The sequence below is a fragment of the Glarea lozoyensis genome (assembly GCF_000409485.1).
Source record: "Glarea lozoyensis ATCC 20868 chromosome Unknown GLAREA9, whole genome shotgun sequence".
Classification (NCBI taxonomy): Eukaryota; Fungi; Ascomycota; class Leotiomycetes; order Helotiales; family Helotiaceae; genus Glarea; species Glarea lozoyensis.
In genome coordinates this window covers 1,798,886-1,812,549 of record NW_007361004.1, presented here as the reverse complement: position 1 = coordinate 1,812,549, position 13,664 = coordinate 1,798,886, and the positions used below count along the sequence as shown (strand labels likewise).

The following is a 13,664-nucleotide window of genomic DNA, read 5'->3' as shown; positions in this document are numbered from 1 at the left end:
GGATGGTTTTTTTGCGGGTGTGTGGGTGTGGATGATGAAGGGGGGGGAAGGGAGGGGGAAGGGAGGGGGAGTGAAGGGAGAGGGGTGAATGGAAGGGGGGGTTGAAAGGGAGGGGGGTTTGAAGTTGTTTAGGTATAGGGCTGGTGTTTGTGGGTTTTGGGACGATTGATTAATTTAGTTAGTGTTGTGGTGATTCAGGGTTCGGTCTTGTTATAGATTGCACTTTTATTAGATAGATAATAGACGTAGTGTAATGGAAGTTTATTATATTGTAATTATACAACATAAGCCCAATAAGACGACTTCTGAAACGCACTTTGTTCCTCGCAGCGAGCGCTTGAGTTTGCTTATTACCTCGTTTAATACATAACCAAGACGCAGCAATCCCATCCCTTTTCTTTCCGAACTCCAAACCCCTCCCCTCCCAAACCCCCCTCACTCTCCTAAATACAGATACAGCACTCCTTCTCATGATCATCTCCCTCGGCAGAAAAAGTAGTATAATGGACGTAATCCGTGTTACTATCTACTAACTCACCCGCGTTTTAGTGTAAAATCGGGGGGGGTTTGGGGAAATGATATAGTGAGATAGATGGTTTAGTTTTGGTGAGTTGATGATTTATACATGTTAATGTAATTTTAATATACTCAACCCAAGCTTCTTGTTTCGTAAACAACTTCCTACTCAACACCTACCACCCCCCATGAAAACCCCCTAACCAACCCCCTCCCATCCATCTCCTTCCACAACCCCTTCATCTCCTTCCCTTTCCACCCCAACATCAAACCCGCCTTTCCATCCAACTACCCGTACTTTCCTCACCTTACAGCATACCATAGTCCGAGACTCAAGATCTCAAAATCCGGTGACGGGAAACGTGGCACTTAAACAGACGGATTGGGTCTGTTCAACGTTGTTATATAACGTAGATTAATATGAACCTCAACTAGGCTTCACACCGCGCGCGTGGGAAAAGTTTGATACGCGCATCCCAAGATTGAGAATGAGAATAAAGTCTTTGAGAATAAAGTCTTTGAGAATAAAGTCTTTGAGAATAAAGTCTTTGAGAATAAAGTCTTTGAATACCACGACTTGTCAGTGTGATCAGTGTGATGTTGCTGATACGTGGTTGTTGCAGTAAACTGTTTGAGAGAAGGTTTAGGTTTGGATGTTGGGGTGCGGGTTGTGCGGAGGATTTTTGTATACTAGTGATGTGGGGGATTTGCGTGGGTTGGGAGGGATGGATAGGGGGGGGAAGATGGGAGGAGGGGGGGATGTGATATAGAATCTTAATTTAGTTGAGGAGATTGTAGGTGTAGTGAAGATATTTAGATAGTTAGACTAGAGAAATAGAGGTTCTGAGAGAATATTATTAAACAAGATTTAGTGCTAAATAGTCTTAGATTATTTCTTAGTTAGTAATATGTAATTTAATGTAGAGAAGAGGATTTAAGTTAGGATGACAAGTATTTAATATCGATAGCGAGGTTTTAAGGGGAGGGTTTTATGCGAGAGATGTTAGGAGGGTTTAGATGAGAGGGGAAGAGTAAATAGGTAACTGTATTTTGAAATTCTATTTAGAAGATAAGATATAAATATAACGAATAAATTATAGGTGTTAGAACGAGCGCTTTCTATTCTAGTTAAAATTCTATGTCTATAATCTATACGCCTAGTTATTTAAACCCATTCCCGTTCCATGTCCTCATCTCATCCCATCCCTAAGCCACCTTACAACCCCCCCTCCCAAATCCCACCACTATCACATACCCCCCTCCCCCCTCCACGAGCCCCTAAAGAGGAAATTCTTCAGCGAGATTCAAGACATGTCGAGCTTCAGAGATAGGAGTAAAAGAGTTAATATATATTGTAATTCCGCATATAAGATATAGATATAAGAAAGAAAAGCTATAGGTATCATAACGAGCGCTTCCAGTTCCTTCCCACACCCATATCCCTATTGTCTGATCATTCAGATCCGCTTTCATTTCATTCCCATCCCATCACCCTCCCCCCCCACTTTCCAACCTCCCCCTAACTCCCACCACCACCACCACACCCACCACCCCCTCCACCACAACCTCCTCCCCCTCCACACCCCCCACCAGCACCACACCCACCCCCACTCCCACACTGTCCCGCCCCCCCAGCACCACAAACCCCCCCAGCAGCCGCAACCTGACTACACGTCCCGCCCGCGCAACTCCCCGCCATCCCTGCCCCAACAGCCATGCTCCCAGGATCGCCCGCATAATAAACACCTCCATACATCGGCACCGCCATATACGGTCCATACATCAGATACGGATATCCCCAGGGACCGTAGTAATAATCCTCTTTCGGCGGAATCTTACGCCCCTTCGCCTTCGCTCGTGCTTTCGCTTTCTCGTATTCTTTGTCGAGTTCGGCCTTCCGGCGAGCACGGAGACGGTCGAGCACGAGACTCCTAGCCGTGTCATCAAGAGCGCGAACGGCGTTGTGGGTGCTGATATGTGCGGAGTTATCAGGGGGGCAGAACTGGGCGGCGGAGTCGTGGAAGGCGTTATTCAGTTTCTCGGATTTGCTTGTGCCAAATAACCGCGGGCCAGAGTGGCGGGAGCGGATGACTTCGCAGTACCAGCATGTGCATTCAGAGTAGATCTCACCATACAGTTTCTCGTAGGTCTTAGAGGTGAATTCGAAACCCGTTTCGAGCGCGTCTTCGGAGACTTTGTCGTCGTGGTCGATGAATTTGCCGGTTAGGGAGGTGGTGTAGGTGAAGTAGGTTTGGGGGGAGAGTTGGGCGGTGTGCCAGGCGAGATCTACGTCGAGGGTTGGGACGCAGACGTGCATGGCATTTTCGGAGAGGATGGTGATGAAGCGGGTGTATTTGAGGATGAGTCGTTCCATGGTTTGGGTCGCTGCTGGGCTGTGTAGCCAGTCTAGATTCTTCATTTTTTCGATGAAAACACCTTGACGGATGACTGCACCGCCGAGTTCGAGGGCGAAGATGGAGGTGTTTTCCCAGTATCGTGCCATCATGAGACGGATCGCTACTCGTTCGTCTCTACGTAGATATCCTGGTTCCGTGAGCTTTCTGTTGTTAAGCTTCCTGATCAAGTCTTTGTTCGCGACGGCATTTTCGATTAGAATCTTGACGTCGTTCATAGTTGGATTTGCTCGTTGCGGACTGATCAGATCTAGGATCTTGGATCGAAGTTCTATACCGATCAGTCGGTTTGGAAAGTGTAATGCTGCGCTGTTCATTGGAAGGGTACCGGCTGCGTCAGGTAAGCCAGTGTTGGGGGTGAGGATAGTTCCACCAAGTGGCCAGTCTCTCATGATGAGATTCTCTGTTTCCTTTCTGAACTTGGCGACTCGAAGAAGATCATGATTGACATAACCACTGCATTTGTGGCAAATGTGCGAGAGATCTCGATCACCATAACCACTTCCTTCAATCTCGTTGATCCTAGAAAATCATTAACATAGTTCATCTCCAAGGCGTCCAAAACTCACTCTTTCTCCGAAGGCTTCTCACTCAACCCACAACTCGTCCACGGAATCTCCAGCACTTGCTGACACCTCGGACAATTAAGTTTCTTCACCAGCGAATCCTCAGCATTATCCCAATTCAATCCCGTAGCAGCCACAAACGCCTTCTTCGCCTCTTCCCCCACAACATAATTGCACTCAACATCAATCGCTTCATTCACAACCTTCCAAGGCATCCCCGTAGCCCAAAGATTCGGCACCCCAAACCGAATACAATCCTCGAGATAATTCCGCGGATTCAACATAAACGCATGCCAAACCATCAAAACATCTACCCCGGATTAGCCCTCTTGAACTCCCTCCATAAAACAGAATATGAACATACCAAGCGGCGGCACCATCTCCCTCCCCCACTCCAAAGGTCTCCCTCTACTCGTAAACCCCGTGAAACTCTCATTCCCCGGCTCCACCTCCTTACACTCGATCCTGCGCGACCCATCCAGCGGACACAGCACCTTGATCCACCACTCCTGGAACCGTTCCACGGCACGCGCAACGTATAACGCCCATCGCTTCTCCCGCAATTTACTCAGCGTCTCGTCGCGGGTATCTGCTAACTCTGCTTTGGCGTCCCAGATCCCGAAGAGGCCGTCGGTGTAGCCGATGTCGAGTTTGAGTGCTTGGATTGCGTGCAGCAGTTTTAGGTGTGCGAGACAGGTTGAGGGGGTTGGGAGGGAGACGGGGTGAGGGGAGAGGGTGAGGGTTGCGAAGGAGGAGGTGAGGTCTTGGGGGGTGGTGTCTTGCGGGGTGTAGGTTGGTGGCTGATCGTTTGTCGATGTGCTTGCTGTGAATGATGGTGGTGGAGATTTGTCGTGAGGTGGTGTTGGTGGGAGGTTCTCTTGTTTGGAGGGGACTTTGGTGAGTTTCGAGGAGAGCTTCTCTCGGAGAGACATCTTGGGAGGTTTGTTGTGATATCCTATCTGTATCGTGGACGATCAAGACCTTACTTTCGAAGACTTGGCTTCCCTTTATACAAACAAAATTATTACTCCTCTACTCAGCAACACCATGAATCAACTCACTCGTGAATTTCCTCAACGCGGGGTCCACCTTCCCATCTATACTCCGCCCCTCCTCAGCCCTGTCCTCGCGATGTCACCTCTTCCCGTCCACGTGATTGTAAATCCGGGGGCTGAAGCGACAAGCGAGGCACGAGCAAGCCAAACACGGCACGAGTACAACCACGCTAGAATTCGAAAATCACGCTAGAAGCCAAATCGAAGCAAAGGCAACCAGATAAGCACGAAGCTTATTGGGCGTCCCTCCCACCTGACTGGTTCGTTATACGTGGTGCGGGGCTGGGCAGTGTGTCGATCTACTTGAGGCTTAGTGCAGATCTTGCAGGAGGGATGTCACGTGTGTGAGGCAGAAACATGGGGGACTGGGTGACGCAATGGGATGCGTAGTGATTGTGGGATAGTTTTTGAGTGGATGGAAGGGTTAAGTTTGAAGTTAGGCGATGTGTAAGGCATATTTTAATGTTGCCTAGGAATAAAGGCTTCGTCAGTCGAATGACACCTGGAGGGAGATTCGCACAATCTTGATAAGGCTTCTAGATGTTGATTTTCACCTTGCGTGGTTTTGAGGGAATTTCCAGGGACATGGTGATGGGTTTGTTCAATTCGTGTATCCCTCACGATATTTTGCCTGTTGGGCGTTTTGGTGACGACGACGAGCCGAGATGTAGCATGCAGGCAACGATGGGTGATCGCTCTTTCCTATCTCGTGAACATCAACCGTAGACGTTCAAAACCTTCACGAAGCCAGCGAGTCTTTTTCAGCTGCCTCGATATCGTACACACTATTGAAAAAAACAAGACAAGAACATTTCTATTGTATCTAGAGTACTTCCAACACAATATCCTACAATGCACAACCACCACATTAAACATTACATTACTCCTATTCCCACACCCTCACTCCATCGCCAACCTCTCCACATCCCCCTCAGTCATCTCCAAAGGACCCTCAACAATATCCTCCTCCCAATCCTCCCCATCATCCCCGGTCACCTTTGAAGGACCCTCACCATCATCCCCAGTTACCTTTGACGGACCCTCACCAACAACCTCCTCCTCCCAATCTCCGCCCTTACCCGCCTCACAACTTTCATACCCACCCTTCTCCCACTTTACGTCCTCCTCGAATCCAGAATCGCGCGCTGCCAGCTTAGGAACCGTGTATGCCTCGGCCCATCCACCTTTTAGCGCAGGGACACAGAAATAGTTATCCACCGGTGGAAAGTACGAGCCGGTGGTATCATTTGGATCACAGCAGGTAGGCGGGACGCCCAACGAGGGGGTGAGGAACGTCGAGTTGGCAAGCTCGCAGAACGCTCTCGCCCATGTGTCATGCCATGTGTTCTCGTCGCTTTTCCCAGAGCACCTCATGGCCGCGACCTCATAGCTCATGCGTCGAACATGAGCATTATTGGTGACCTTCGCAGAGGACTGGAAGTGCGTGGGGCAGTGCTTGCAGATGAGGATTACGTTATCGACGTCCTCTTCGCAGAGGTCGATGAGTGAGATATCGACATCGAGACGCTGGGAATTGACTCGCGCGATGTGTGCGACTCCGCGGCCTTCTTGTTTGATATGCTGGGAGCAGACGTGTTGGCAGAGGTCGAAGTGAGGGAGGTTGAGTTCGTTGAAATCCTCTGGGATCCTGTCGCTGAACTTGACAAATTGGGGAGAGAAGTCGACTCTGAAAATGAGTTTGACCAATAAAGCACAGTCGATAATCCGGGCCACTGTGAGACGCGTGATCTTCGCGTTGGAATGGATGACTGTGGTGATTTTGCTTAGTTCTTCGAGGTCCACTCCCACCTTCGAGCTTTCAAAAAACATCATGGTGTTATGAATTCGCAGATTGGAGCTTGACAACTTGTTGCCGAATGGTGGGAGGTTCTGGTATGGAGGTCTTCCAGGCATTGCTGGTGGAACGCGATTCATATTCGATGAGGAGTGCTGGCCCTGGGGAGTTTGAGAGGAGCGAAGCATTTGAACGATTGGATTTCGTGGGTTCGCGATAAAACGATGTAACGAGTGATGAACTTGGTACTGTTTTCGAGAAGGAGATAAACAGTTTGAGGGCAGAAGAGCAGATTATATCAACTTCCTGGTGGGGACAGAGCTGGCCGAGACCTACCGTCGTGTCTAGCGGCGGTTAGGTGAGTACCAACGGAAGAAAACCAGAACTATTCCAGATCAAGCCAAACACGAGCATAGCAAGCTGTCCTGGCCAATGAGAAACTAATGCTTAAGCTGGACTTGAAGCTATTGTGAGGTCATAACACAACAATCATATAAGCACAACCAACTAAGGATACCCCCCCCCCCCCCCCCACCAGGAACGCTTGTGACACTGGCCTCGACATAGGTTTGGTAACGGCAATGGAACTTTGGCTGCATTGGCAGAATTTTATCAATTGATTGTCCATGATATAACATAACATCATAAGTCTGGAAATGGTTCCATTCCTGGCGGCGTGGGTGTCGTTGGCCTCGAATTGACTTCGGGTACTCCACCCAACGTTGACCGACTACGCTGCTTCCTCATTTTTCCCATTCCCTGTGGTGTGGCCAATGTATGGCTCCTATGTAATCGCCCAAGAAGAGGATCACGAAGACTTGGAACGGATGTGTCTATCGGACTGAATGGTGTTCCCGATAATGGACTGTATGGGCTAGTCAATCCAATCGGGCTCATGGTACCCGATATCGTCAATCTTCTCCTGCCCGTGTTGATCTGTTCCATGATGGGCGCTGGCTTCTCTGGTGCTGGAGGGAGGTAGAGCTCGACAGCCACCACCGCAACATAGACAAGTGCGACACCCAAGGTAACAAGATCTAGAATGTGAACAAGCCACCAGATGTGTTGAGTACCCAGACCACAGGTGGTGAACTCGAACTTCCAGTCCCAGGTCTCTTCGTCGAACCACAAGCTCAAAAGTCCAGCGTTTCCAGCATAGCTACCCATCATACTCCTCACGGTGATCTCTCTCAGACCAGGTATTCCGGGTTGCTCATCTATTCGCGCAGCCACAGCATCTTTCCAGCGCATGGCTTCCCATTCTTGCTGAGGTGGTGCTGTCTGATTGATATAATGATAAGTGTCGCAACCTTCATGATCATGTCCAGTAAGAATGAGACCTCCCCGGCCAAGTCCTTGACCAGGAACACTGGTATCGGCGTTCATACCAAAAATACCCTCAGTGAACCCCTTCGAGGCAGGCGCAGATAAATGATTCTGTTCTTTCACACCAAAACTGAAATCACTGCCGAAGAAGTCGAAAAATGGCCCATCAACACAAATTCCATCTTTCTTGTGCATAGGTATATGCGTCAGTAACAATGTAAAGTGGGCTGGCCGACTAACGTCTCTCGAGTGAGTGATGGCCTGGTTCAGGAATTGATATGTCTCTGTCTGAAGCTCCTTGGACGAAGCAGGTGTATCTAGGTTCATATCGTTCAACACAATGATTCGAATTTCGGGGATAGGAAACTTTTCTTCTGCTTCATCTGTCGCATCTGCAATATCCCATGTTCGATTGATCGGCAACTGAAATCGTAATTCATAATTCGGCTTTCCAAAGACTCGATCAAATCTGTCCATCCGCTCCTGTGAAAGATCCCCAGCGTAACCAACGTCATGATTCCCTGCCACATTGATAATCCTATGTTTCCATCGTTCCGCATCGTCTCCCAATATCATATATGCGTCAAAGTCCTCAGATGGTTGTGATGTTAGCTCATCTGGCACACGTTCCCCGCCACGGAATACCCTATTCCAATACCTCCACCCCCGACTTTCAAACTCATCATTAGCTATCCATTGACTCCCTACCAGATCTCCAAGGGTCGTAACATGTGTAGGATCTGTCCACCAATGCAGCGTTGTGTATATATGTCCCAAATAATAATCATTCCCAATATGATCCAAGCGCTTCCTGTACAACTCAAGAAAATCCGGGATATCTTCGAGGTAGAAGTCTACCAGGTCGTGAAGACTATGCCGAAGTCTCTGCAGAGGACTATCTCGCGCCCCATCGAGCTGGAAAGCGTCTCGCCAGAATTTATTGAGGTTGGGAAAGGTAGGAGCGTCAGGATCGAAGTAGGGGGATTCTCCTTCGAGTTGCGGATCTCCGAGCGCAAGAAGTCTGAATGGTGCTACCGCACTGGAGACATGTTCAGAAAAGGGCGAATGCTTTCGAAGTGTATTGCGATATGCCGAAGGACCACCATTGTCAGGGGCTGGGAAGGCGCATAGATGGAAGAAGGGGTAGTAGTAGAGGTAGGTGGTGAGGAGGACGGACACTGGTACTAAGGCTAGCAGCGCAGTTCGAAGCACATGGGCGAAGTACATGTGAAAGACTGCATTTGAAAATACACGGTGGAAAAGGAGATATTATGGAGAAATGAAGCTATTGCGGTAGGACGAACTCAGGATCTCGAGCGCGGTTAAAGCCACGATGCACCCGACGCGACGCATCATGGACCACGTGACTGTTGATTTATGGATAAAAATTATTTGGGGATCTCGTTTCCTCTTGATCAAAAGCGTCAAACACGAAAATCTGCAGATTCACTAGTCTGCTCATACTCAGAATTGGTGCCAATTTGCTTCGGTCATTTAAATAGAAGGATGTTTAGGACCCTCAAACCACGTGCAACACCGCGAAATATTCATCTAACCACGTACGAAAGTACAAGGTGAGTTTTCTTTTACCCAGATTAATCAACTGCTGTTACAATATGAATCATACCAGTGATTTTGAAAGATGGTCATGCGATAGAGCTTACTGCAGTTTAGAGACTACTTCTAGCAGAGGATGAAAATTTGAAGATGGTGGTGTGCCAGTTGCGTCAAAAACAGAGTATACTTCTGGTCACTTTTCGATCAATTCTGTGTTTATTGCTCTGAACTCGGTCCCATCACAATATTTACAGGAAAGATTTGTACCGCAGATCATGTTGTGATCTTGCTAGTGTCTTCCACCTTGCAAAAAGGGGGAGCTACAACTGAATCAGATTTAAGCGAGAAACGTCCTTCCTGACTGGCACTTGCCTTTGCAATTCTTTTGCCATCGGTTTCGCGTCGCTCGAATCAGTAGAATTCTGACACCTGTTTCTTTTTCACCCCCATCTTTGAGATCAATGGGCTACACCCCGATTGCAATAATGTCGCAGGAGAGTCATGTCAACCATCGCCGATCATGGAAGTCCACTTTACGATGAAATGACACACGTCGTGCCTTTAGGCGGAGATATTGTCTTCCGCAGAAGGCTGCGATGAAGCACTTCTTGCGTTCTTCTTGCCAACTCGCCAACAGTCGACCGATGATGGAGTTGAGACTGTGATAGCTCAGGCTGGAGTCAAAATCAGGAATCAGGGTCTTCCCCTTGGTCAAAGTATGTCAAGGCACATATCTTTGCAGAACTCACGATCTCCGTCTTATTCTCGAGCCAATAAGCAACATCTGGAATACGATGTCCGCAGATCTGGCTCTGGACCCTTGTGGCGAGGGGTCCATCAGGTGATGGCGGGGAGGCGGGCATAGAAGAAGATCTAGATTCCCCTTCCCTAAAACGGATTTAAGGTGGGGAATAACAACGTCGCCTTGAAGATTCTCAAACCAATAATCCGAGTTTAGAATTTGGAATTTCGGAAGCGGTATTTTTCACCGTTTCTAGAATTTTCTGCGTTGCAGACATCGTCGCTGGCTACATCTTCAAGTAAACAACTTCAATGAAACGGTTCTACTGACTGATTTTCCATTCAATACTGGCAAAAATACGTAGTACAGTACTCATATCATCAGAATGTGTGTGAATCCCCAAAAAGGAAAAAGGATTCAGCTCTCCATAAAATAAACGAAACAACCATCGGAACCGGTGTCCTCGCCGACGCCATAAGCAGTTCCCCTCATCGAATATTCCATATGTTGCCTCCACCGCAATGAAGATGCGAGTAACGACAAATCGGCGTTAAATGGAATCTCCATGCGAAGTGCAACAAATCTGAGAAACTGGTCTCAACGTCCAAAGTAGACACTTCAGAAGAGTTTATGGACAGAGACATGCTCCGATTCGATTATTGGGATACACATGAATAGTTCCGGCGTAGCTGCCCGATGATGGCACTGTGATGCCACTGTAGCGTTGCCTCCGATAGGGGGAGGATAACAAAAACGAATGGAGCTGTGCTTCTGAACTCCGAGCGAAGGGCAACAATATAGAGTATAGAACCTTTGGATATCCAATAACAAATTCAAAAGCCACATTCTACTGAACGCCATCTCCGCTCGAGATGCAACAGAACTTCTCGGAGGGGGGTTAGGCTGTTCAAAGAAGCCAGCCTGTTGTCGGCCCCGTTGGGAGGAAAACACCATGATTTTGGAAAAGACTTCCATTTTGAAATAGCGAGTGAAGACATACCTGACTTAACTCACAATTATAGCAGCTATAACTGTTGGATATTCTTTGCTATTCAATACATTGTCGAACATGTGTACCTGCCATACCACCGGCCTCGCTCCTCTAGCACCATCTCCACTTCCCCCCCTCAAGCGGACCCAGAACACAACGACCTCTTCCAGTTCCCCAGCCATCCAATAACAGCTCTTTCCTCTCAGGATGCAAATTCCGGATCGAAATGCAACAAAACCTCAATCAGGAACCCCCAGCACCCCTGGAGGCTATTACATGCATGAGGGGTCTGCGGAGGGAAGTCCAGGCCCCGATGGACTCGAAAGTGGCGCTAGTTATGGACCCTGAGGATGAATACTCCGACGGAGCTACAGGTAAGCGTGAGACAGGTATTTTGAGTCCTGAGTAAGGGGTTGATTGACGTGAGGTGTTGCGGAGAGTATTCAGGGTCTCCGATCGAAATGCAACAGTTTTGTATAGAATTGGGTGTTTGCTCCTGAATAGGCATGTCGTTGGGTTTGTCACGGAGGGAATTGATGGTCCGAGGAGGAATACTTCGCCAAAGTAGCAATTCCAAATATTCAGGGAAGTGGATCGATGAGGACGTTGCGGAGCAACGAGATGCTCCGGAGTCGAAGTGCAACATATTTCTTTAAAATCGACTGTTTGCTCCAGAAGAGGAATATCGTTTCGTTTTCTGCGGAGGAAATTGATGACCAGGGGAGGAGCACTGCTCTATTGGAGTATTAATTCCAAATGTTGAAAGCCAGACCGATGAGGGCGTTGCGGAGCGACGAGATGCTCCGGGTCGAAATGCAACAAAATATCAAAACCAAGTAAATGAAGGAGCGGAAGCTCCCGTTGATAGTTTGAGGTGAGATGGGGAGCGGGCTGTGGCATATTGAGATGTTCCAACTTCGAAGAAAAGATACTACGCGCTGAGCTTTTGCAATGAGAGGCAGCCTAATGGCCAAACACATTATAGAATAAACCAAACTCGTCGAATTCTTATTTGACAGAGTAATTCGGCGATAAATGTCAAGAAAAGCTGTTACTTGCAAAGGTTACTATCCAAAGAATTGCCTGGTGTCAGCATTTTCTACATCCAGCCGCCTAACTAGCGTTGCGAGCAGCACAAAAAGCTGATGTTGCTCCCAAACTGGAAATTTATGGTCGAGATGTATTGTTGTGAACTCATAAAGCTGTCATTTGATCAGAGTGTTGGGAAATATCTATTAAAACTTTTGAGTAGGCAAAGAATTGTGTCGCCATTGAATGGAGCTTCAGCTTTCCACGCCAACGAGTTGAAACTAGACCACCACCAGCCTATTTAAAAACCACACCAAGGACTATATAATTGAATGAAATATTCCATTGCTAAGCTGCTGTAATACAGTGTCTACGTGCAACGAAATAGCTACTCCCATTCTCCTCACAATGCATTCTGGAGGCAGCGATTAAAGTTCAACGAACACGTGACACATATCAGAGGCTGTACGGGACTCCTGCATGTCAATTATTCCCTTCCTATCAGACAAGTATATTCAACAATCCTCACAGTACCTCCGTTCGAGATGCAACAAAATCCCATCTTTGAAATTCAAGCTCGCGATCTCCATCTGACGTCCCATTTCTCGCCTCGAAGCAGCTCACTAACTCCGGACGACTTGCAACAAATTTCAAGACCTGCGATTTTATTTCTATCTTCAGCCAGAAGCCCGATTCTTCAGTAAGGTTGTTTTACTCGTGAATTCCGAGCGAAATGCAACAAAATATTGAATCCGTCGTTTGCAGGTGTTTCGGCACACGAGGGTGGTTGAAGGTCTGACACTACTATCTCCGGACGACTTGCAACAAACCCAATTTTCAGCATTTCGCTGAGATGATACCGAATAAAATCGCAAATGCTTTTGATCGTGATTTCCGTGCGAAATGCAACAAAGTAGTCGCACAACCCCTTTTGACCCTTCGTGGGTACTTCAGACGACCTGCAACAATACTTTCGCCACCATAATAACTCGTTAATTATAGATTCGGAGTAGCAAATCAGTTCTCAAGATTTTGTTCTGCGATTTCCGGTCGAAATGCAAAAAATACTGCAAAAAAATTGCGATAACGCCGAATGGCAAATGGGTATCGGATTTGACTTTCGCATGTTGGGGCGATGTGCAACAAAGATCTAGAATTACACAACCAACAAATTGGTACGAAAATACAAATGGCCTTTTGTTTAATTTTGATACACCGTGAAGGTTTCAACTCGATAATTGTAAATCTTGCGAATTACACAATCGAGCTCAGGTATCTCTGGTCTAAGCAAGGATTAAAGCAATTTGAGGCTTTTTACTTTGTACATTGTACCTTATGGTCATAATACTCTCTCTTTCCTTGTCTTTTGAACGTAATCTAGCAGGGCACTATTTCTCTCCCAGTAAAGTAAGCACTGGCTATCTGCGACTTTGTTCAAAATTAATTCAACATCGTAAATCACCTTTTGCCACGTCTCCCAGTATAGAAGGCCGACGACAATTTCTGCTACCATACCCAAAATCAATGAAGCCTCTAGTGAGCCGCAAATTAACCACTACATTACCTGAACACTTTTCTTCGATTTAATTCAAATACTTCTTAGTTGGGAATGTTGGGATTTGCCGTACACCCTTCTGAATATGGGGAGGTGACATCGCTCGTCCGAGTTGAAG

General features: G+C 47.5%; 3 protein-coding genes across 3 annotated transcripts; all 3 read right to left on the bottom strand.

Moving 5' to 3' along the window:
* Nucleotides 1–2,035: 2,035 nt before the first annotated feature.
* GLAREA_08542 (uncharacterized protein) lies at nt 2,036–4,428 on the bottom strand (the record flags this gene model as incomplete). The annotated part of the gene is made up of 3 exons (XM_008090586.1): nt 2,036–3,452; nt 3,500–3,806; nt 3,861–4,428. 3 exons carry the CDS (start codon nt 4,426–4,428, stop codon nt 2,036–2,038), a joined length of 2,292 nt encoding a protein of 763 aa, XP_008088777.1.
* Nucleotides 4,429–5,451: 1,023 nt separating this feature from the next.
* On the bottom strand, nt 5,452–6,465 carry GLAREA_08541 (uncharacterized protein; the record flags this gene model as incomplete). Its single annotated transcript, XM_008090585.1, has 1 exon — nt 5,452–6,465. One exon carries the CDS (start codon nt 6,463–6,465, stop codon nt 5,452–5,454), a length of 1,014 nt encoding a protein of 337 aa, XP_008088776.1.
* Nucleotides 6,466–6,988: 523 nt separating this feature from the next.
* Nucleotides 6,989–8,899, bottom strand: GLAREA_08540 (Metallo-dependent phosphatase; the record flags this gene model as incomplete). Its single annotated transcript, XM_008090584.1, has 1 exon — nt 6,989–8,899. The coding sequence occupies one exon, from the start codon at nt 8,897–8,899 to the stop codon at nt 6,989–6,991; it is 1,911 nt and encodes a 636-aa protein (XP_008088775.1).
* Nucleotides 8,900–13,664: the final 4,765 nt, after the last annotated feature.